Source organism: Chionomys nivalis, chromosome 17, assembly GCF_950005125.1.
Source record: "Chionomys nivalis chromosome 17, mChiNiv1.1, whole genome shotgun sequence".
NCBI lineage: Eukaryota > Metazoa > Chordata > Mammalia > Rodentia > Cricetidae > Chionomys > Chionomys nivalis.
In genome coordinates, this window is record NC_080102.1 from 487,843 (window position 1) to 511,266 (window position 23,424).

The 23,424-nt window shown below is 40.6% G+C and overlaps 1 protein-coding gene across 3 annotated transcripts in view; it reads left to right on the plus strand.

The window, feature by feature from the left end:
* The window catches only part of Ptdss1 (phosphatidylserine synthase 1), a 56,861-nt gene that overhangs the window by 22,902 nt on the left and 10,535 nt on the right, over positions 1–23,424 (plus strand). For all 3 annotated transcript variants that reach the window (XM_057791960.1, XM_057791961.1, XM_057791962.1), the window contains exons 5-10: positions 1,559–1,717; positions 4,190–4,341; positions 8,132–8,273; positions 9,990–10,102; positions 12,174–12,239; positions 19,744–19,843. In XM_057791960.1, coding sequence (XP_057647943.1) covers positions 1,559–1,717; positions 4,190–4,341; positions 8,132–8,273; positions 9,990–10,102; positions 12,174–12,239; positions 19,744–19,843 — 732 coding nt within the window. The remainder of the gene's footprint in view (positions 1–1,558; positions 1,718–4,189; positions 4,342–8,131; positions 8,274–9,989; positions 10,103–12,173; positions 12,240–19,743; positions 19,844–23,424) is intronic.

Sequence of the window (23,424 nt, forward strand, 5' to 3'; positions counted from 1 at the left end):
CTATTTCTCCAGCACCACATCTGCATGCTGCAATGTTCCCCACCATGATGATAATGAACTGAACTTCTGAAATTGTAAGCAAGCCACCCCAATTATATGTTCTTTGTAAGAGTTGTCTCTTTACAACCGTCAAAACCCTAGCAAAGACAGATGGGATGCCACTCTTGCTTCATTCTTATTTTGGTGCTATATCATAGTTAGTGCCATCTCTGATATCATCCATTGTTTCAACTAACTTTAGATCAAAAATATTCAGAAGGGGAAATTACCACTTTACTAAACATGTACAAACTATTTTTTGTCATTATTCTCCAAACCATTCAGAACGTTTATACTTTGTTAGGTAGGACATGTGACTTAGAAATGACTTCAAGTATTTAGGAGGATGTACATAGATTGTATGCAAAACTGTTGCTTTATATCAGTGATATGAACATTTGGATTTTGGTATCCTCCATGTATTCTGGGACCTATCCCTTGGGGGAGAGGAGGCAGCCAAACTGCTATGCCTACACTGCAGCAAGGACCTTGGGGGCCTCTGGAAGTGATTAATTGGTTAATCTACTCTAAAATTCTAATGTTAGGATATGCAACTTGGCCTTTTATAGTTTTTTAAATGTCTTCCTGTAATGAAAGCATAAATAAATGGACATTCAAATCCCCCAGAAGCACTTCCAGCTTGTGATTGTGCTAAGAGTGGTCACTGAAAACAAACACGCCCAACCTAGGTCCTTATTGAGCCCTAAGCAGCCTATTCCAGAGTAATCATAGGGTGAGAGACTGAAGAATTCTAGGCTGATGGCACCTTGTCACTCTCCTTAAATTAATAGATAAGTGGCTTTAGACCCAGGTTGTTTCTCTTTCAGCCAGGAATACCCTATAATGAGATCACATTGTTTCAAGGTCTGGGAACTTGCCTCTAGGATTCCTGCAGTGAATGAAGAGATTGATAGGACTCTAGCACTGCATTTCCTGTTCAGTTTGGAAGGTTTTTATAGCAAGAGGCTTACAGTAACGTGTCAGTTTATAAGTGAGTTAGTGTAAGGAGGCTTTCTAATTGGTAGTTTCTAAATGGCAATGCAACACTGCTGAAATGAGAAAGAAAATAATTTTGCAAAGGTTTAATGTATCTTTAAAAAATGACATCACATGTACCTGGCCTCTGAGAAGCTGAATAAAAGTTAGCAATGAAATATAAGGAATTCAGTAGACTTGGTAATATAAAAACACTTTCTAAAAATCATGGGCTGAAGAAGAAATTATGGCTGAATATTTGTAAATATTCAATGACGATGAAAATACTGGAAGATACAGGTGAGGAACTTCTGAGGAAGAGGGAAAGCCTAAACTCTTTACTGGACAAGAGCTCAAAGGGAAGAGTCCCCACCCAAAAATGTGTTCAGTATTACATAAATTCAAAGCTGAAAGTTCTCAAGTGTTTAAGAATGTTGGTTCCATTTCTAATTTTAGCTTTGAATATATTGTATATTTCTAAGAAATTTAAATCTTATATTTGTTATGCCAACAGTTAATAATGTTTGAACTCTATGTTAATCAGGAGTATGCTGTGAACTGCCACGTGATCACCTGGGAGAGGATCGTCAGTCACTTTGATATATTTGCATTTGGGCATTTCTGGGGCTGGGCCATGAAGGCCTTGTTGATCCGTAGTTATGGGCTGTGCTGGACAATCAGCATCACCTGGGAGCTGACAGAGGTAAACCATGGACAGGGTATGCAGTCACAATGTGTGTAGAGGAAGTTATAAGTTGTCAGGTGGTACTCAGACATTTCATCTTCTAGTCCCTGGTGTGCAAAACCGGATTTATACAATCCCATGACAATTCTGTATATTTTTGTTTAAGAAACAAAAACGTAACAAAACTCTCTATGTCTTTAAGGATTTGTGCTCCTTTGTAATAAGTCTTAAAGAAATATAAATGAAACCAAGTTAACAAATGAAGTTGGTGTCCAAAGTGAGACAAATCAATATAAAGAGGAAATCTGTGTAGAAGTGAGTCACTTTGTCCACACACCAGCTTTCTTTTTGAGATCTGTAGAATTGAATGTGCTGTACTACAAGAGCAGGTATTTTGTCTCTGATCATGATTTCCTAATAGAGCCCCCATGACTTGTGATCCAAAGTTAGTGTTCATTAATTAATGAGGTACACCCTGAGAAACTATTAACAAAACAAAAGTTGGAGAACTGTTCTAATTAGTTTTGTATTTATTAATCATTTCTAGCACACAGTATTTGGCTATGTACATAGCGTATTTCTCAATGCCAGCCATTGCTGACTTACAGAAGCATTTCAGTTAGGTGGACTTCCATTAGTGTACTCCCAGTTTGGGAGGTCAGAGTCTGTGATCAAGCTATAGTCATGGTTGCTTCTTTCTGAGCACTGCTGTGGCCATCCTTTCCTGGCTTCCCTCTTAAGAGCCTGTATCACTTGATACAGTTGTTAGCATTCCCTGACTTAGAGATGCAGCACCCTGATCTCTGACATCATCATCAGGTAGCCTTCTTGTGTGTCTGAGCCTTTGTGGGCTTCTTTTTATAAGGACAGATGTCATGAATGGACCAGGTCTTACTTGACTCAGTGTGATCTCTGCTTAAGTTGCTACCTCTGTAATGACTCCAGTTCCAAGTAAGTTTGCTTTCTGAGGAACTAGAGGCCAGGGTATAGGAATTCTGAGAGGATGGGCTTCTACTCATTCATAGCACTGCTCAGTTCCTTACATCCCATCAAGAATCCTCGTGATAAGCAGGGAGAAGCAGTGTGTATCTATTCCCATTCCTAGAGGGAGGAAACTGAGTTCAGCCTGATTTTGTAGAAAGCCACACCTGCATTGCAGACGTAAAGCCTGCTGCCCTTCCATTATATCACATTCTACCTGGGTAACCATCTTCCTTACCCAGTTATTCTGTGACTGTATAAGGCAACTGGCCTTTCTTAGCCTCCTTTGCTTTCCCTCACCTGGCAGGGGCATCTTCGGCCCTTCTTTGCTGCTCCCCAGCATCCTTTGGTCTCAAAGTCCTGGAATCTATTCTGAATACCTGTATAGATGCTAAAGTCTTCTTCTCCCGTTCAACGTCTGATTCATCTTTTGCTGCAGTCTTTCTCTTTACACTGTTGTGAAAGTGTTCCTTTCCAGTCCTTCATCATATCAAGGCTTCTTCTTCCTACAAATGATTTAGTGTTTAGAATCAGCTTATGAGTCCCAAGAAGAGCTGACTACTGACTCCCAACCTGTCCTCGGTAAGCTTATGGTGCAACTGTCTTTGTTCTTTGTATTTTTGAAGACCTCCATCAGAACCTAGGCCCAGTCCTTCTCTCTTTCTATATCCTTACCTACTAGCCTGCTATTTCCCTGGCTGTACTTGAAGGAGTGTCTTTCTTACCCCCTCGCCACCAGTGATCCATGTTTAGACACAGAAAGCAGCTCTAAATACCTCTCATATTTTAGACCTTTTCTAGGCATCTCTTTTCTTCCAGGAACCATCCCCAGTTGCCCTCATTCAGAATGAGTCCATCTTGTCCCCAAAGTCCATTGATGTCACCACTGTAGCACTTGCCCAAGTCTGGTTTATTTTCAGATTCAACCTTCCTGGATACTCATTTTAGACACCCTGTTATCTGGCCAACATGAGTACAGTGGTGCCTACTGGAAAATGGCACGGCTGGCACCAATACTTTAAATGTCCCATTGAACCTCTGTTTCCTTCATTATGCATCAACAGCCAACCTCTCTGCTTTTACAGCTACTCACAAATTGGCCACCATACTGAAACTGTCCCCAAACACACAGCTTGCATTCTCAGGCTTCCCATTTTGAGGATTTGCAGCAGTTTGTTGTCGGCTTTGAAACCTCTGTTTATTCCTCTTGAGATACCTCTGTGTGCCATCAACCAGTGTGGCTCATCGGGGCTGCCAATGCTTGAAATTCACGTTTTTGTTTTCTTTTGTTTGTTTTTAAAGGAGAGCTATTTGGGTAAATGTTATTTGTAAAAAACACTTCAATATAAAGAAGCAGAAGCATGTTTCAGACTTTGTTATTGTTATTTTTATATACATTTGGGAAAAGGGAAACACATTTTCTGAAACAGTGTGTTATAAAGAATCTATATTCACGGTCCCTGCCCCATTAACAATATTTACTCAACTGTCGTCTCTTGTGTTCCTCAGCTTTTCTTCATGCATCTGCTGCCCAACTTTGCTGAGTGCTGGTGGGACCAGGTCATTCTGGACATCCTGTTGTGTAATGGTGGTGGCATCTGGCTGGGCATGGTTGTTTGCCGATTTTTGGAGATGAGGACTTACCACTGGGCAAGCTTCAAGTGAGTCCTCTTCTTTGGAACCTTGGTCACAGTGTTGTGTATGGTTTGGGCTTTATTGCAAATGGGTTTTAGTATAATCTCACAATAACGGGTGAATGCTACCTTGGCGATTGAAGTACATATAATTATAAATCTACTTTCAAACATTCATCTAGAAAATGCTGCTGAGTATAGTGATTTATGTCATCTAGCACTTGGGAAGCTGGGACAGGAGGATTATGCAAGTTCAAAGCTGTGAGTTATGAAGTGACTTTCATGCCAGCTTGAGGTGCATAGTGAGACCCTGTCTGAAAATATGAAAAACAGGTATAGGAAATGCGAAATCATTTGCTATTTCATCTTTGAGCACACTTTTGGTTCAAAATAATTCTCACAGCCACTCCTTTAATTCATTTCCTCAACCTGAATCTAAACTCTCATCCATAGATTAAGTAGTCTGCTCCTGGGGATAGTCTTTCCAACTTTCATCAGACTCTTGCATGAGGGAACTCTTAAAAATCATTAGGTTGCTGGGTGGTGGTGGTGCACGCCTTTAATCCCAGCACTCGGGAGGCAGAGGCAGGCGGATCTCTGGGAGTTCGAGGCCAGCCTGGTCTACAAGAGCTAGTTCCAGGACAGGCACCAAAGCTACAGAGAAACCCTGTCTCGGAAAACCAAAACAACAGCAGCAACAACAACAAAAAAAAAACATTAGGTTCATCCTTTCACACACCCTGTCTTAGGGATTTATTGCTGCAAAGAGACACCTGACCACCACAACTTTTATAATGAAGACTTTTAATTGGGGCTGGCTTAGAAATCAGAGGTTTAGTCCATTATCCTTATGGTGGAAAATATGGAGGCAAGCAGGCATACATAGTGCTAGAGAAGGAGCCCAGAGGTTCTACATCTGGATTGGCTGGCAGCAGAAAGAGAAAGTGATACTGGGCTTGCCTGGAGCTTCTGAAACCTCAAATGCCACCCCCCAGTGATATACTTCCTCCAACAAGGCCATACCTAATCCAAGAGGACCGCACCTCGTAAAAGTGCCATTCCCTATGAGTCTATGGGGTCCATTTTCATTCAAACCACCACGCACCTCTGTTGTGGCTTCTCTGGTTTTAAGTACAAAGTGTCTATCCATGGCCTGGGAAGGAAGACCCTTTTCCATGTCACCTCAAGCACCCAAAGTCCCATAGCCATCCACAAGCTCCTTTACTAGGGACTTGGTCTTCATTCTGGAGACTAGGCTACTCCTACTTTCCTTTGCTGACCCTGATTATCATCTCATCAGGAAAGTTTGCCCTGACCCTAGTTTGAGTGTAACCCCCCCTTCCACTCTGAGCTTGTAGAAGGGCAGTTTCTGTCACTGCCATTACTTCATTCATTGCTCCTCAACTTGTGAAGAGCTGAGGTATGATAATAGATGTTCTCACTGCATTAGGAAGTTTATATCACAAAATATGAACATTTCCCCAAATCAGCCAATATTCTTTCAAAAGATGATTTTCAAAGGCTTTTATATCTCAGTATATAAACAAGTCATAAAATAGTCCATGGTCATTTAGTTGTTTCTAAAGTTTTATTGTTTTAAAGGTTACAGTGAAAATCAAGATGTATCTATGTATCTCTATGTGCATTTCCAGTCCTTTCTCTCTTTTTAACTGGTAAGCTTCTTACAACTAGAGTACACTGATTTGCAGCCTCACCCATCCTGAGTATGTACATGTATTCATTCACTGTTCCCTTGAATCTGTTTTTAAACCTTTCAGACTCATCCCACATTAAATTGAAATGATTTCTGCCTAATTCTTCTGGAGTTTGTCTTTCACTGCCTTTTATAGTTCAAGAATTTTTGCATGTTGCCGTAAATGGTACTTTAGCTTTCCATTTTGATATGCTCCACCCCCACAGTATTTGGATTGAGCCCAGTGCCTGCATGTGCTAAGCAATTTCTCTGCCACCAAGTCATACCCAGCCCTCTCTTCATCTCCAGTCACATTAAATTGCTGTGGTGGCCTTCAGCTTACTCTGTAGCCCAAGCAGATCTTGAATTTGTAATCCTCCTGCCTCAAGCTTTTAGTAGCTGGGATTCAGGTCTATCCATCAGATACCACTTCTTTCAGTTCTTTGATTATATGTTTTTCATTAAAAATAATATATTTGCTCTATCTCAAAAGTTTTTGCTTATTTGTTTGTCTGTCTGGGTTTTTTGTTTTGTTTTGTTTCTTGTTGGTGTTTTAGATGGAATCTACTAACATAGCTTGGGCTGACCTTGAACTCCATCCCCCTGATTTAGCCTCCTGCATGCTGGGATTGTAAACCTACACAATAATGTTTAGCCTAGGTTAGATTTATATTGGTATGTGGTACAAAGGAGAAGTTTTGTACCTGTTGCCCTTTAATTATCTAGTTTATGCTCTTTAGTTTCCTAACAATCCCTTCTTTGACTATTGACTTTGAGGCCTTTGTAATTGTTTAAAGCTGATCTACTGTGTAAACAGTTTCTGGGCCAGACACTGCTCCGAGCAAGTGGAGCAAAGTACTACTTGAAAGCCTTGCATCATTCCTGAGGAGAGACAGTGCTTCTTTCTTGGGATGATAATAGTGAAGCCCAGGATCAGTAATTTTCCTAAAGACACATGATCACTAAGCAGTTGAGTGTAAATTTATACCAGGCTGACTCAAATACAGTCACGGTACTTCCGTATTTATGCATTTATCATCTCAAGTTTAACTTTAGAATCATTTTGTCAAGATGCCAGAATATAAGCCCACCCTAAACAAAGGCTCAGTATTTCCAAAGCCACATTAAATATATAAATGAATATAGACTATTTTAAATTAAATTAACCTCTTGACTACATTAAATAATCTGCTTTTGGATTGTAATGCATTTCAATTTGTTTTGTTATGTTTGGCATTTTGAAAATAAGGAAAAGGACCCTTTGCCATCCTTCTTAAGTTGGACAGTCTCTATTCTTGTTGCTATTGTACCTGCATCTGTGCTGGGATGTCTTCCCAGCACATCCTTTTGCTGGGAAGGTACATAAGGCAGGTGGATGAAGAACCTGACCTGCTTTTCCCCTGTCTTCTATCTCTCTCCCTCTGGAAGGAAAGGTCTAGATCATTGTTATTTATGTCATTGACACTAAGCATACAGTCCAAACACAAGAGTCCTCAGAATAGACCTCTGTTGAATTAGGCTCCTTTTGGCTTAACCAAAAGGTTAGCGTACCCTGTTCTATGTGGACAAAGCTGGTCTGCACCATCCACCTAATCTTTAAACCTAAGTCTTCCCGCTTGTGAGATGCATTGTGTAACATGAGACATTTGAATGGGAGATTCCCAGGATTAAACTGATGAAAAGTTTTAAAAAAAAATCATTGTCACTGCAAACTCTGCGGACGGACAAGGGGTGATCTCAAGAGCATGAAACATGACATGCTCTTGAGATCATAACACCCCTTTGGCCCTTGGAATACAGAATGGGAGGGAATAGTTTCTTTGCTCTGTCTACATTCTTCCTAGTTGTTTCCAGGTTGTATCTTTAATTCCTGTTAACTTCTTTTGACACTTCACAAACTTAACCCTCAGTTAGCTCAGCAGAACCCAGATCTCTGATCTTGTTGACATCACTGTACCCTTACCATGAATCCCGAAGCCCCTCATTAAGTGTGCTCCTGTGACCTATGCTTGAGACCCTTCCAGATAGAAAGTTTCCTTTCTTTTCTGAGAAGCTACTAGAATATCATCAATGCAGCTTTACCTTTTCCTCTCTTATTTCATGGTTTCCATTCTCTTCTTCCAGGGACATCCATACCACCACAGGGAAGATCAAACGTGCTGTGTTGCAGTTCACCCCTGCTAGCTGGACTTATGTCAGGTGGTTTGACCCTAAGTCTTCCTTTCAGAGAGTGGCTGGGATATACCTATTCATGATCATCTGGCAGGTAATCTTATAGATATCCATTCTAAGGGATGGAGGGGTAAAAACAAAACATGAATCTTTCTGGAGGCTATAACTAATGGCAGATTATATTTTGTGTTAGCTGGATACTCTGGAAGAGATTTTGTAGCTGGCATATAGAGTAATTAAAATCTAGGTTACTGTCTGAGGAATTGCTTCAGTGTGGAGACATTTAAAAATAGGAGTCTCTGAATTACAAATTAGGAACTGATTTCCTGGAAAAGATCATATTTAGCACCCATCACCCAATGAATTGGGTATAACACTGTTTTGAAGAATATTTTCAAAACCAAAGATACTATAAGAAGAATTTTTAAAATTTTTTTTATTTAATTGTTAATTTTAGTTTTTACAGTGCTAGGGATAGAATCCATAGTATCCAAGGAATGTCTGGAACCCATCCTAGATAGATACTGGGGGCAGTTGTTTAAAAAATTGAGACAGTAATTGGATTGGTGTCAAGTTTTGTCTTTTCCTTATTAGAAGGAAGCACAGCTGGTTTTGCTGGGGTCTTGCATGTGCCAGCCAAGCACCCTACCATTGAATCCTTTCTTTTTTTTTTTTTTTTTTTTTTTTAAATTTTTTTTTTTATTTTTTATTTTTTTTTTACTTATTTATTTATTTTTATTCTTTTTTAATTAAAATTTCCACCTGCTCCCCATTTCCCATTTCCCTCCCCTCCTCCCAAATATTGCCCTCCCCCCATGAATCCTTTCTTTTATTCCTAATTTACTCTTTGGTGTACAAAAGTGTATTTCAGCCTTTTCCAGTTTGTATAATGTTCAGAGCTGTCTCAGCTGTAGGTATGGGATGCTTGGATAGTGTGAAACTTGCAGTGAATTTGGGGAGAGAAGCATTCCAGGTGGAAGAAATCTCAGTAGCCAGTGGGGAAAGAGTCTCATGCCTCTTGTTTTGGAGACAGACTTTTTTTCTTTCCTTCTGTCCCTAGAGGTTTTCACAGCTTCTGGAGACTCACCCTGGGAAACTACATTTTGCTTTAAAGGTTTTTCAAAATCATCAAACGTAAAATTTCAGGATTTTCATACATGCACTGTGTTGAGCATGTGGAACTACACACACAAGTATATAAATAAATGGGAATTTTACTTTTAAGACTGAAAAATCTTGTTCACACAATTCCTTTCTTGATAGAGTTTATTTTACAGAACTGCAAATGAGTAAATCATTACTGTGGAGAAGTTTGCCTCCATATCTGCAAGATCCATATCTGAAGATTCAACCAATTGCAAATAAAAATAATTTAAAAAATCCTTACAAGCTGGGAGTGGTGGCACACACTTATAATCCTAGCATTCAGGAGAGTGAGACGACAGGATTAACGCAAGTTCAATACCAACCTGGGCTACATAGCTCCAAATCAGCCAGCACTGCATAGCAAGAAATGTTTCAAATAGCTGATAACCAGAGATCATACACTCCTTCAGTCATACATGTACACACATACACACACACACACACACACACACACACACACACACACACAGAGCGACCTACTCCTAATTAGTCAGTGGTTATGTACTGTCTGTTACTACTTTAAGTATCAATCTCTGGGAGACCCCATGTATTTTCTTAGAGTGCTTTGGGCATTCTGCTTATATTTAGCTCTAAAAGGCCTGTTTAAGGAATGTATGCTCATGATGTAGCCCAGCACAGGGTGACTGATTTCTCTTCTCTTCAGCTGACTGAGTTGAATACCTTCTTCTTGAAGCACATCTTTGTGTTCCAAGCCAGCCATCCTTTAAGCTGGTGTAGAATTCTCTTCATCGGCTGCATTACAGCTCCTACAGTGAGGTAATTCTGTCCAGTCCCACTGCCATTTGCTGAGGACATATATTTGCTTTGTGTTTTCTTCACTAGTATAAGGACTGTCAACATCAACTGCTAGATTGTGAAAATATTATTCTAAATATTTGCCCAGAATATTAAGAAAAATGTTTTGATTTGAGACCTCTGTACTAACAGTGAGAGTTTTTAAAAGAAAGTGATTACATAGTGGCACTCCCTAGAACTCCTCTTGTTTTCAGTACCTGTATAGTCTGCCCCTGCTGGTCTTCTTACATCCTGTTTAAAAGTAGTAAAGGTGACACTGGATTTCCTAAAATGAGATTATTGGTAAAAAGAAAAGTTTGTATAGAGTTGAAGTCACAAGCGACTTTATTTTTAAAATGAGATTTTGTAGAGATTCAGTTAAATTGATTCTCTTCTTAAGTGCCCTGAAAATTCTCCAGGACAGCCATGGTGAGTGTAAGTGTCTATGCCAATATTACTCTGCATTCATAGGACTGGAAGAGGCACATCATTCACTGTCCTCCTTGGACACCCACAAGGGACAGTTAAAGCTAATCCTTTTCTTTTGTCTTAGTTTCCTATTTAGAAATCGCATTTACATTGTATTGCTGCTGAAGAAACACATACATGGAAACTAAGCAGTTAAAGGAGTTAGAACTTTTAAAAACAATAGAATTATTTAGCTTATGCAGGCCACCACTCCTTTTTCACGTTTTAAAATTTGTGTTGGGGTAGAGGTGGAGTGCCATGCACTCCTGTGGCCAAAGGACAGATTGCAGGAGTCTTCTTTCTTCACCATGAGGATTTCAGGATTGTCAGGCTTGGCAAAAGGTATCTTTACCTGCTGAGCCATCTTGCTAGCCCCATCATCACTTTTAATCTGCATTTGAACCATGCATGTGGAGGGGCTACTTTAACAAGGAGAGGAGATAGAGTCACCTTGCTCAAAGAGACTATCCCAGCCATTGCCTCTTGTCATCTTTATGACCCCCAATATCAACAAACAAAATTAGAAAAACTATTCTCTAGAGGGTACCATGTCAATCTAGTAAAGGCAAATAAGGTAATAAAAATGTGGATAAAATGAGAAAACATATGTTCAGATTTTTTTGCTGGGGACTTTGAGGTAATGAGGTCATAGTTCACTAATGAGTATTAAGTGTTTGAGTCCCACAGAGTTAAATGTAAAATTTTGTGTACATATATTATTTCTTTGCCACAGAGTCTCTCAAATCCTCAAGGGAACCCCCTAAAAATGGTGAGTTCCTGGTTCACTTGCCTTCTGCAGGCATGGACAGAGCTCAGGAGTACTTGTGAGGCTCCAAATCACACTGTCTTATTTGACATTCACTCACCAAACACAGCCATGTACATGTAAACACACATTTTACATGGATTAATTCAAGTGCAATACAAAATACCTCATTCTGGTATTTTGGTATAGTTTTTATATTGGTCACTTTATTAAAGTGACTTTTATCTATCTTTATCTTCCTGTGACAGCCTGAAACATCTGAAAGGTGTCTCTGCCTCATATGTAGTTCTGTCAGCAAGTGCTGCTTTGAGCACTTGAATACTCTTTACTAATCCTGTTAGCAACATTCAGAGCCCTGTCATGCAGATAAAGTGAAGTGCAGCCAGGGCCCCTCCATTTTAAGCAAGGGAAAGATGTCTACGTTTTACCTGTACAATCAACACCCATAACCCTGAAGATGCCATAAGAGACAGTTGAAGAAGCCCGGAGCTGACCTTCTGAAGTGGTCTCCACTCTACAGAGAGGCTGGATCAGGCCCAGACTGACTTGCTTAGGGCTGTGAGAATGGTGCTGAACCAATGCTATCTTTGCCAACCCTGTGATCCTGTATTTAGAATCTCTTACAAGAATGTTTGAATAGCCCTGGCTGTTGACTTGAGTAGAACTAGATCAGGCAGCTGTAATATGGCAAGCAAGGCAGGGCAGTTTTTTTGTTGTTGTTGTTTGTTTTGTTTTTTTTTTATCCCCTCTGGAAAGTGCTGCTGTTGTGTGGAACCTTGACCTAAGAGGTTCTCATGTATTCCAACTCTGCTCTTTCAGACAGTACTATGCTTACCTCACTGACACGCAGTGCAAGCGCGTAGGGACACAGTGCTGGGTGTTTGGGTGAGTATCTGTGATTGTAGGGGTTTCAAAACCATTTGAACCCCTAAATTTCGTAGAATATTTCTTGAGTCTTCTAGTGTAATTCCCCATCAAGGATGTTGATCAAGTTCAGAAACTATTTCTTGAAAAACTCATAGTCCTTTCTTTACAAAATAAATTAGATCCAGTATGGATCAGTTGAATTCCTCTGAACATATTTGAGTTTGGGACATCGTCCTGTCCTGGGCTGAGCCATACCTCATGTTATTTCGACCTTAGAAGGTCTCTGTGAAAGAACTTAATGCATCCCAAAGTATAATTTTATTGCTCCAAGAATTAACACAGCCACCTGGTTACAAATTGTGGGTACAAATGTTGTTAGTTAATATACTGTTGACTATTTCATACTCCTATTTCCCCTTCAAACCCTCTTATGGTTGAGCCTCTTTTCTGTGTGTCAGGTAAGTTATTCTGCTGCTTAAACACCAAGGATCTTTTTTCACATCCAGAGTTCAAGAGGGATTTGGGTAAATCTACATAGGAAGATGAGTCCCTGAGGTAGGAGGTAGCCTAGGTTCAAGATCTAATCCGCGTTCTAATTTGAGTGTGACAGTTTAGAATAAATTACTTCAGGCAGAGTTAGAAATCAGTGCACACTTGGTTAAAATATGTGAGCAAAATATAAAAGAAGCTGTCATGCGAAGATGATCCAGATATGCTTGTTGTGATTTTTGCCCTCCCTCCCAAATTCTCCTTTGTGTGTATAAACATGTCGCTAGGAGGTTCTCTGTGGTTTTAAAGAATAAAAATGTAGATATTCAAGTTAGAATTCAGTAAGTTCTTCTCCACCCCCCCCCCCCAACCAACCCCTAATCCCAGGAGACAAAGGGCCATTGTCACCAGTTTCTTCTGAGTCAGTGGGTGAGCCTATTTTTCTGCCCAGGTGATTGCAGCTTCAAGAGTGACCAGGCGGATTAAGTTTCCTTTGTTTAGTGCTATGTGGGAAGAAGGAGAATTCACATTTCTATGATTCTGGTGTACTCTGACAGAGGATGTCCTCTGATGTCATGTGGTCATGTTTAGTTCTGGAAAGGAGGGATGTTAGCAGTTCCTTCCCATGTTAATTGAAGGACTCTTTCCAACCATGAGCTCTTTGCTCTCAGTTAGGAATTCCCTCTGCCCGCCATGTGCAGTTTTTTCTTCATGTTTAAGAGTCTTCAACAAAGATCTTCTCAATAGATGTGTATCAGTTTACTAGTGGAAGGAGACATGGGTCAGACGGGTGGCGCTGTGACATTTTCCTTCTAATTGCATATCCAAGAAATATAGTCCAAGTGAATAGGAGAAACAGCAGAGTCAACAAGGCTGAGCATGGCAGAAAGCACTGTGATAGAAAGTTGTACCTTAGTGGACAGTGATTAAAATTCAGTTCCAGGGTCTAGAGCAGTAGTTCTCAACCTTTCCATCACAGCCCCTTTAGGAAGAGCAAATGACCCTTTCACAGGGTTTGCAATCAGATTACTGCATATCAGATATTTACCATTCATAACAGTAGCAAAATTACAGTGGCAATAATTTTATGGTTGGAACTATATTAAAGGGTTGCAGCATTAGGAAGAGAGAGTTCATCATTTAAGAGCAGATGGGGTACTGCTTGACTCAGATGAGCATTGACCCAGACTTTAGTTGTGCTAAGATTGGTGGTACATATTTTGCCAGGCCACGAGGATTGTCCTCTGTCCAAAATGGAGGAATTTCCTGGATCAGCAACTTTTTCCGTTCCCTTCTGGGGAATGGTTTGGATTTTGTAGGTGCAGATATTCCTCACTTATTGGGTAGGCTATAGTTAAAAGCCGTAGGGTTTCTCAATTGCAACCTAGGAGAGTCTCCTAAGAATGACATTGTTGTCTAAGGGGTCCTGCCCCAGTAAAGGGTAGGGACACTCAGAAATAACAATACAAGAATGAGTCGCAGTTCCTTCTCCTAGGTTAACAGTCCAGTTGGTGGTTCATTTATATTCTTTGGTATCCTCTGTTGCCCCTTTTACTTCTGTTCTTTAGTAGGTAAGGGGACCTAGAAGCTCCCATAATACTGAATGCATACCCCCCATGTCCAGTCAGAAAATTTACAGGTTACCCCGAATGGTGAAGGTTACCATAGACTCCCAGGGGCCTAATTCAAAGAAGTCTTAGCCTCACTAATCTTCTATAACTATGATTGGCTTGGGTTTGGGGGAAACTGCCTATTTCCAGCATGGGCATTCATTTTTTCCAGTGATCCATTTCTTTGAAGTAGGCACATTGGTCCTTTTGTAAAGGTCTCCTCTTTTTATCGTGGCATGCATGGGTAGAGTTTAAAATGGCTGGGGCTTGTCATGCAGCCACAGTGGGATGCCCCCATCTTCTTTATTAAAAGAACTTTGCTCTCTTTGCTATCAAACAACTTTAGAGCTATCTCTAATAGTTCTGACCTGTTCTTTCCTGCAAACCCATCCATTTTCTGTATCTTTCTATGCATGTCAGGAACTGACTGAGCAACAAAGGCCAGGATAATTGCCTTGATTTGCCAGGTCCTCTGGGTCTATAGGACTGGATAACTGACAGGTGTTCAGGACATCCAGGAAAGCTGAAAACGATTCATCGGGGTCTTGTTTCGCATCTGCTACCCAGAAATATGGGTTTCTGTCTTGGCAGAGCATGGTCAATTGCCTTTGCCCTTTGGTCATTAGCCACTGAAGCTATTCCGGGGAGTACTTCAGCTGCTTTTGTGAGAACCTATTCCATTTCTTCAGGAGTGAAAAGGGTATGGAGAATCTGCCGACTGTCATCCCACATGGGGAGATCATTGAAAATATAGAATCAATTAGAGTAATTAAGGAATCAGGGTTAGTACTGAAAGGGGCTTTTGATTATTCCAGTTGTGGAGATCTGTAGTGGAGAAAGAGACATACAGGTAGTGATTTTTAGGAAACAGGCCATAGGGGAACAAGGACCAAAGGAGGTGCCAGCCCAGAACCAGGATTAAAGAAGGAGTCAGGAGAGGGATATATGGACTCCTGGCTGGTATGCAGAGGGGAAAGTACAAGGGGAGGTAGGTAAGAGTTGGGGGGAGAAAAAACAGTGAGGTAGGGAAGAGCTAGAAAGTGGGGTAAAAGTAGATGTGGATAAAGGGGCAGAGTGAGGCTGTGATGGTGGGACTGGGGTGTGAAGGTTGAAGTAGGGGGATGGAATGGTAAAGTTACATGGAAGGAGGAGGTATTCTTCCTTCTGCAAATTCTGTAGAGTTTCTGCTAAAAGAGGTCCGTTCTGCTGACAATCGGCTTGGCCACCTTGCCCTTTGTGGACTATACAGACCTTCATGAGGGCTGAGAGGCTGGGGTTGGAAGTTTGATTTAGTTCAAGGCAAGATGTATCTAGTCTGAACTAGGTAGCCATGCTTACCAGGAGTAACATTTACCACTGCCCAGACTATCTGAGAATCAAGTGTCAGTCAACCCTGAATATAGGCCATTCAGCTTTACAGAATGTTTAAAGGCAGCTCTTGGTGAGAGGATAACATAATCCTTCTTGACTATAGAGGGATAAGTTTGTCAGAATTCTTTAGAAGGCTATTGGGCTTATTATCTGTACTATCTGTCCATTTAGTCACCCTAAGTCCAAATAAATCAATTAACACAGAAAATACAAGTGTCAGATCAGAGACAGTAAAAATGAAGCCAAAGACAATACAAATGAAGCATAAAATCAGAATAAGAACCTCAAGTGAACAGTGCTACATCTTGTGTTTTGTCCTGGATAGGAGAATATTGAGATTCTGTCGAACACCCCCACGTCCCAGATTGGGCTCTCAACAGACCAGACTGTGGCTTACAGGGGAGGCACCTGTAGATGCCACTGCTTTTCTCAGCACAGCCGTTCATTCTACTAGTCCCTGAAGCTGAAAGAGCACCCCAGAACCTTGGAACCTTTCAAGATGTGTACCTTCTGGGCTAACACTTCATCTCTGGAGTTCTGGAGTGAAGGTCCAGCTTTAGAATTTGGGTGGGTGACCTGATCTCACTGAGGCCTCCAGAAAATGTTAATCCAATTGGGTAAGAGTAATAACACTACCACAATTTTGAGCCAAATTTGAAGCAAGTTTGGTTTTTATTGGGGTACACACAAGAGCTGAATAGTGCCTGCCTCCAAAGTCTGGTTAAAGAGGCTAGGCCTTAGTCCCTTCTTGGACCCCTTTTAAGAAGTAAAATCATGAGTAGTTGCAAAACAGGTTTACAGAAGAAAGACAATGGAGCAATAAGAAAATACAGAAAAATCTCAGAACCACATATGATCTCCCTGTGGAGGGATGCTTAGGGAGGGCCAGGTGTTCTTCAGAAAAACAAGCCAAGGTCATGGGTTTGGGCAGGTCAGGCTCCAGAAAATAGATATAAAAGCTTACTTTTTTTTTTCAATACAGTATAATGGCTCCTACCTTAAAATGGAGTCAGGCAAGTTCCTCAACTCAGCTGTTGCTGTCTTACTGAGATGTGTCCATATACACACATAATGGCTTAACTGGGGCTTCTTATGTACTGGAGATGCTGGTGTTTAGAAAAATCTGCAGGTCTTTATGAAACCCATTGAGTATATCCTGATCAGTATTTAAGAGCAACATAGAGGACTAGAGAGATAGCTCAGTAGTTACTGGCTGCTCGTCCAGAGGACCTGGGTTTGATTCTTATCACCCACACAGTAGCTCATGACTGACTATAACTCCAGTCCCGGGAAATTCGATGTCCTTTTCTGGTCTCCATAGGCATGAGCATACATACAGGCAAAACACCTATATGTATACAATAAAAATGAAGGAAAAGTAAAGTAAAAATGAAACAGAATGGAAAACCACCAAAGTAGGTGTCAAAGGACAAATTACAATTTAGTTAAAGATCTTAATTGCTCTTCTTTTCTAGAATTGGTGAATACTTACTCTGTAAAGTAGGACAAATGCAATAAATTGAGGAGTATAGATTAATTTTTTTATATTTATTTATTTATTTATTTATTATGTATGCAATATTCTGTCTGTGTGTATGCCTGCAGGCCAGCAGAGGGCACCAGACCCCATTCCATTACAGATGGTTGTGAACCATCATGTGGTTGCTGGGAATTGAACTCAGGACCTTTGGAAGAACAGGCAATGCTCTTAACCTCTGAGCCATCTCTCCAGCCCCTATAGATTCATTTTAATGGAGATTAAAGGGTGGGGAGAAAGCAGAAACAAAGAATAGAACGATTATCTCATGGCATTATGCTCCTTTAAGATAAAGATAAGGAAACAGAATCATAAATATTTACTGTTGATATTAGGTTGCTTCAGTTTGCCTTCCTTATAGGGTTCGTTAGAAAGGACTTCCTTATGCCTATGAAATTGGCCTGTTTGGCACATTTTACAATTTTGTAATCTCTAGTTCCAGTTTCTTAAATCAGATAAATACCTTGGTTTCTACTTGGTTACAGAAAACTTCTTTGGCTGACTTTTAACCTGCTCTATTGGGACCTGAGACAAGAGCTTAGTTGAAAACAAAGGCCTCCTGTAATTTTTGTTTAATGAGGGTTGCAGTTATTTTTATGAGACTTGTGTTTAAATGGTGTGTGTGTGTGTGTGTGTGTGTGAGAGAGAGAGAGAGAGAGAGAGAGAGAGGGGGGGGGGTGGAAATGAAGTGGTTTGTTGCCAGCACTAATTGGCTGTGACCGAAAAAGCATCTTAAAGAGAAAGGTTTCCTCTGGCTCATACTTTGAGGGTTCAGTCTGTCATGGTGGGGAAGGCAGATATAGAGCCCATCAAGGCAGCAGGAGCTCACATCTCTGTGGACGAGGAAGCAGAAAGAGGACATGAAATGGAACTAGCTGTAAACCTCAAGTCTTGTCTCCTAGAGGTCCACTTCCTCTAGTGAGGTTCTGTCTCCTAATGGTTCCATATTCTCTTAAAACAGCACTACCATCTAGAGACCAAGTATTAATATGTAAACATGAGCTTCTTGAGTGGGGACATTTCACATGTAAACCATAACAGTGTGCTTTTTGAAAAGAAACTTAAATCTAAGTGAACAATCAGAACTCTCATGCTATGCTCAGTTTGGATGACTGACATGAAGATATTCATACTTGGGTCCTGGACTCGGCCTTGTTTATTGTTCCAGCCAAAGAGTGACTCTTATTAGCACTGCAGGTTCAAGCTATAAAAGCCAACTGCCATCCAGTGTGAGATCATGGCCTAGACTTCAAGATTGGTGTGCTAACTATTTTGTAAGAATTTGAGTTTAAATGATTCTTAAGCTTGGGATTTTGGTGGTGGTGGTAATTAAGGAGCAATGGTCTACAATATTTCCAGATGGCTACTATTTAACTTTGTTTGGGTACACATAGAAAAAGAGAGAGTCCCAAACTTTAGAAGTTAGTATCATTTTCTCTGCTTTTCTGAAGTGAGTCTAATTGCAAACAGTCTGCTTAGAACCAGCCATGTATTTGATGATAGCTTTTATTTTTGTCTGCCAGTGGACAGGGAGATCAAGGTACTCACTCACCAATAATTGATTGTCTGGATTCTGTTCCAAGCATACACTCTCTAAAGTGGTGCTATTCAACATCTGTATTCTTCAGTCATCTTTCTAGCCCAACTTGTAACTCTCACCTCATTCATTCTTATCTTCAACCTCTGAGCCTTAATAAAGGCCTATTACTTTTCTTTAATGTTTTAGTTAAATGGAAATCATGAATTATTAGTGTGTGTGTATTAACATTTTTTTTGTTCTTAGCAAAATTGCTTAAGTTAAGAGAGGATAAAAGGTTATATTGTCAGTAAAACAAAGGACAATTAGGGCCGGGCGGTGGTGGCGCACGCCTTTAATCCCAGCACTCGGGAGGCAGAGGCAGGCGGATCTCTGTGAGTTCGAGACCAGCCTGGTCTACAAGAGCTAGTTCCAGGATAGGCTCCAAAACCACAGAGAAACCCTGTCTCGAAAAACCCAAAAAAAAAAAAAAAAAAAAAAAAAAAAAAAAAGGACAATTAATCGTGAAACTCTTGAAAGACAAGGAGAGAATATGGTTGATTCCTTCAAATATTAATAGACTCCATTGGAGGGCTCTCATGCTCCCTGTGTATAGACAGCAGGTGAAGGGTAGAGAAGGCAGTTTCTAGCCCACAACAACCAACTCTGTAGCTGCTGAACTCTGACAAAAAACTGAACCCCCTCTCAAAGATAGTAGACTTTCTGTGCTTCAGAGGGTCCCCTCTCAGGTGATGCTGGGTGTTTGTAGATTTTAAAAGCCAATGAGTCAAGATTTTAGAGAAAAGAAGAGGGGAAAAATATTTTCAGAAAAAAGTGTGGTGGGGAGGAACTATGTCATTTTGTACAGTACCTGCTACCAGTGTCTGGAGCAGAAAGCTTGACCATTGACTTTGTGACTCATCTGTTGCATGTTTCTGGCAATGGATATGTTCTAATAAGGAAAACTAACATAGAATTTCTTGTTTCTTGTCTGCTTAGGGTCATTGGTTTCTTGGAAGCTATTGTTTGCATAAAATTTGGACAAGATCTCTTCTCTAAGACCCAGATACTCTATGTTGTATTTTGGCTTCTTTGTGTGGTAAGTTATTATTCTCACACCCCAAACTGTTAACTAAACTCTCTAGCTGTCTCTAAGGAAACTGAAATAAAAAAATTAGATTCTGTTGCACACAAGGTTTCCTTAGAGGTTTATAGACATTTTCTTAATAACTTAAGATTGGACACTAGTCTAAAAGTTTGACTAAAATACAGCCATATAGCAGTTGAAGTGGGTCACCTTGGCTATTTCCAAATAGATGCCTCAGCAGGTACACCACCTATGTGATTACTTTGTCTACATGAGGTGAACCTGTGAGGACTTTGAGGCAGCAACAAGGACAATTTCCATGCCCTCTCCTTCATCCTGTCACTGTGGCTAAAATATGCATGTCATTATACATGGGTTTTATACAACGTGGCATCACAGAGTGGTTTTGGAAGCAGTCAGACCACAGGTGTTCTGCTTTGTAGGCCACATTTCTATCCCAGAGAGGGACCCACTCTGAAGAGAGGAGCCCAGCGGAGCGTCAGCCCAGAGCTCCATCTGTTTATTTCTGTCCTTTACTCTCATCTTTGAAATCGAAGTGTTGGAAATTTAGGTAGCTTAATTGTATTCAGGTCTTGTGCAGAAACCACAGATAGCGTGAGTTCATGAGTTCAGTGGTCTCATCGTGTCTAGAAGACACTGTTTCATCCAGGCTTCCCTGACCTATACTTCACATTTTTATAATTTCTTTCAATTGTTATCCACCCATCCCAAGTCGCTGTCATGCCTGTCATGCCTCTTGCTCTGTAGTATTTCCTTATGTCTTTAGCTCACCCTCCCTTGAAGTTTGAGGGAGAAAGCAGCTCTTCTGTCCTATAGATTTCTTACTGTTTTATCAAGTTCATCCTGTCCTGTAATTAGCACACATCCTTGATTTTCTGTAAGGTGTTTTTGTTTTGTTTTATTTTGTTTGTTACTTTCGCTATATCTGTTTTTAGGGTTGTAGGTTAGAAATTCCAGCTACACTAGCACCTTGTATCTTGTTCTGCCTTTCTTGATTTTGAGCAGTAACAGGGAATGAGTATCTCTAATTTAATTAAAATACAGAATTAATAATTAATTGATTAAAGTACAGAATTAATTGTATTTTTCTATCCTAGTAAGATTAGAAGAAAGAGTGAGTTGGAGATATTAGGTGTATGTGATGTTTTGTTTCTGATCTCCTTGGATTGTTCTCTGACATGGTCGCTTCAGGTTTGGATTGGAATATGACATGCCTGCGTGGGTAAAGGGCTGCTCACCTTACCTACTACTGGAAAGCCCTGGGACCACAGCAAGGATAAGCCAGAGTGCCCCCCAGTGGTGGTAGAGGATACTTCTTACCACAGTGCATGGGGCCAGCCAGTCAGCATGTCATACCTGGCTATTCTAGCCCTAACCTATGTATTGGAGTTGATTTTGTTTATATCTGCATCCACAGCATTTTTCTTTGTGAGTATAAATAAGCTTAATCATTCTTTTGCTACCACTGTCATGAGTACCAAATCTGGTATCAGGTTTCTCAGGAATCTCAGTGAGTATGTAAAGAATGAGTATATAAAGTATGTAAACTTGGAGTGGCAAAGACTAGGCGTATCCAGATCAAGGGATCAGCTTGAATAGACATGGAACTGGGAAAGGAAAGAAGGAACATTTGTAAATGGAGAGTGCACTTTCATTTCCCTGCCACCAAGAACCAAATAATCACACAAAATCTATATTAATTACAACACTGTTTGGCCAATGGCTCAGGCTTATTCCTGGGAAAGGAAAGAAGGAACATTTGTAAATGGAGAGTGCACTTTCATTTCCCTGCCACCAAGAACCAAATAATCACACAAAATCTATATTAATTACAACACTGTTTGGCCAATGGCTCAGGCTTATTCCTGGGAAAGGAAAGAAGGAACATTTGTAAATGGAGAGTGCACTTTCATTTCCCTGCCACCAAGAACCAAATAATCACACAAAATCTATATTAATTACAACACTGTTTGGCCAATGGCTCAGGCTTATTCCTAGCTAGCTCTTACATCTTAAATTAACCCATTTCTATTATTTTATATTTTACCATGAGGCTCGTGGCTTGTTACCTCACATCTTGCTTCTTGGGTGACTACATGGTGTCTCCCTGATTCTGCCTTCTTTCTTCCTCCATTCAATTTAGTTTTCCTGCCTAGCTATATTTTGCCATGCCATAGGCCAAAGCAGCTCCTTTATTAGCCAGTGGTAAAAAAAAACTTATTCATAGCATACAGAGTGGAATCCCACATCAAGCACTGAAGAGGATAGGAGTTTCCTGTATAGGAAGGTTTATGCATACTTGTGTTGATGGATGAGGGCCTTGCTCATCCCGGTCGCTGGCTAGCTTATACCCGAAATAACCACACAGAAATTGTATTAATCAAATCACTGCTTGGCCCATTAGTTCTAGCCTCTTATTGGCTAACTCTCACATCTTGATTTACCCATTTCTATTAATCTGTATATCTCCACATGGCAGTGGCCTACCAGAAAGATTTGGCATGTCTGTCCTTGGCGGCTCCATGGCAGCTCTCTCTGACCCTGTTTTCTTCCTCCCAGCATTCAGTTCTCTTTTCTCCACCTGCCTAAGTTCTGCCCTATCAACTAGGCCAAGGCAGTTTTCTTTATTCATTAACTAATGAAAGCAACATATAGACCTCCTACACCATACTTGTAGTTGGGTCTTCTAGGATTTATAAATGAGAAAAGAATGTGATTTGATTTTTGTCACAGAGAAACACTGTGCAGGATGGAGTCTTGAGGAAGGATGTTAAATTAGAGTATGTTGCTAGGTCCTATTTGACAAGTGACAGGTGGAAGCGAAGCAGAGGCATAAAGAGCAAGGAAGGGACTAATTGGTTTGTTAGTTGTCCTGGAGATAATTGTATAGGACACTTGCCCTGTAATTACCCTGGGGTTTCTGGATTGGGTAGTAACAGACCAGGGCACATGAGAGCAGCCTATAACAACAGTTCTGACATGAGGTGAAATTTACAGATGAAGGTATTTTATCTCATTGTCTGCCTCACTGAAATTTTCATCTGCTCAGTAACATTGGAAAAGGCTTACTCAGGGGTGGGCTGAGCCAAGCTGTACCTATGTAGGACTAGGAGACACCATGAGATTATAGGAAGAGTTAGAAGACACTCTACAGGAACTTGAGATGCTGCCTAAAGATGGGATTCCATGGAGCAGCTGGATTTAAGAGGCCAAGTAGAGCTTATATGACAGCCATAAGATGACAGTGAGAAGCCGGGCGATGGTGGCGCACGCCTTTAATCCCAGCACTCGGGAGGCAGAGGCAGGCGGATCTCTGTGAGTTCGAGACCAGCCTGGTCTAGAAGAGCTAGTTCCAGGACAGGCTCCAAAGCCACAGAGAAACCCTGTCTCGAAAAACCAAAAAAAAAAAAAAAAAAAAAAAATGACAGTGAGACTCTGAAGACAGGCAGAGTCCCTAATTGACAAGGTCAAGTATGGGAGGCAATAAGAGGACTCAGCTTGAAAAGCAACCAATAAGCTAGTCAGCTTCCATTCCTGTAACTATTATCTGAGATCAGTTCAAAGAGAAAGGT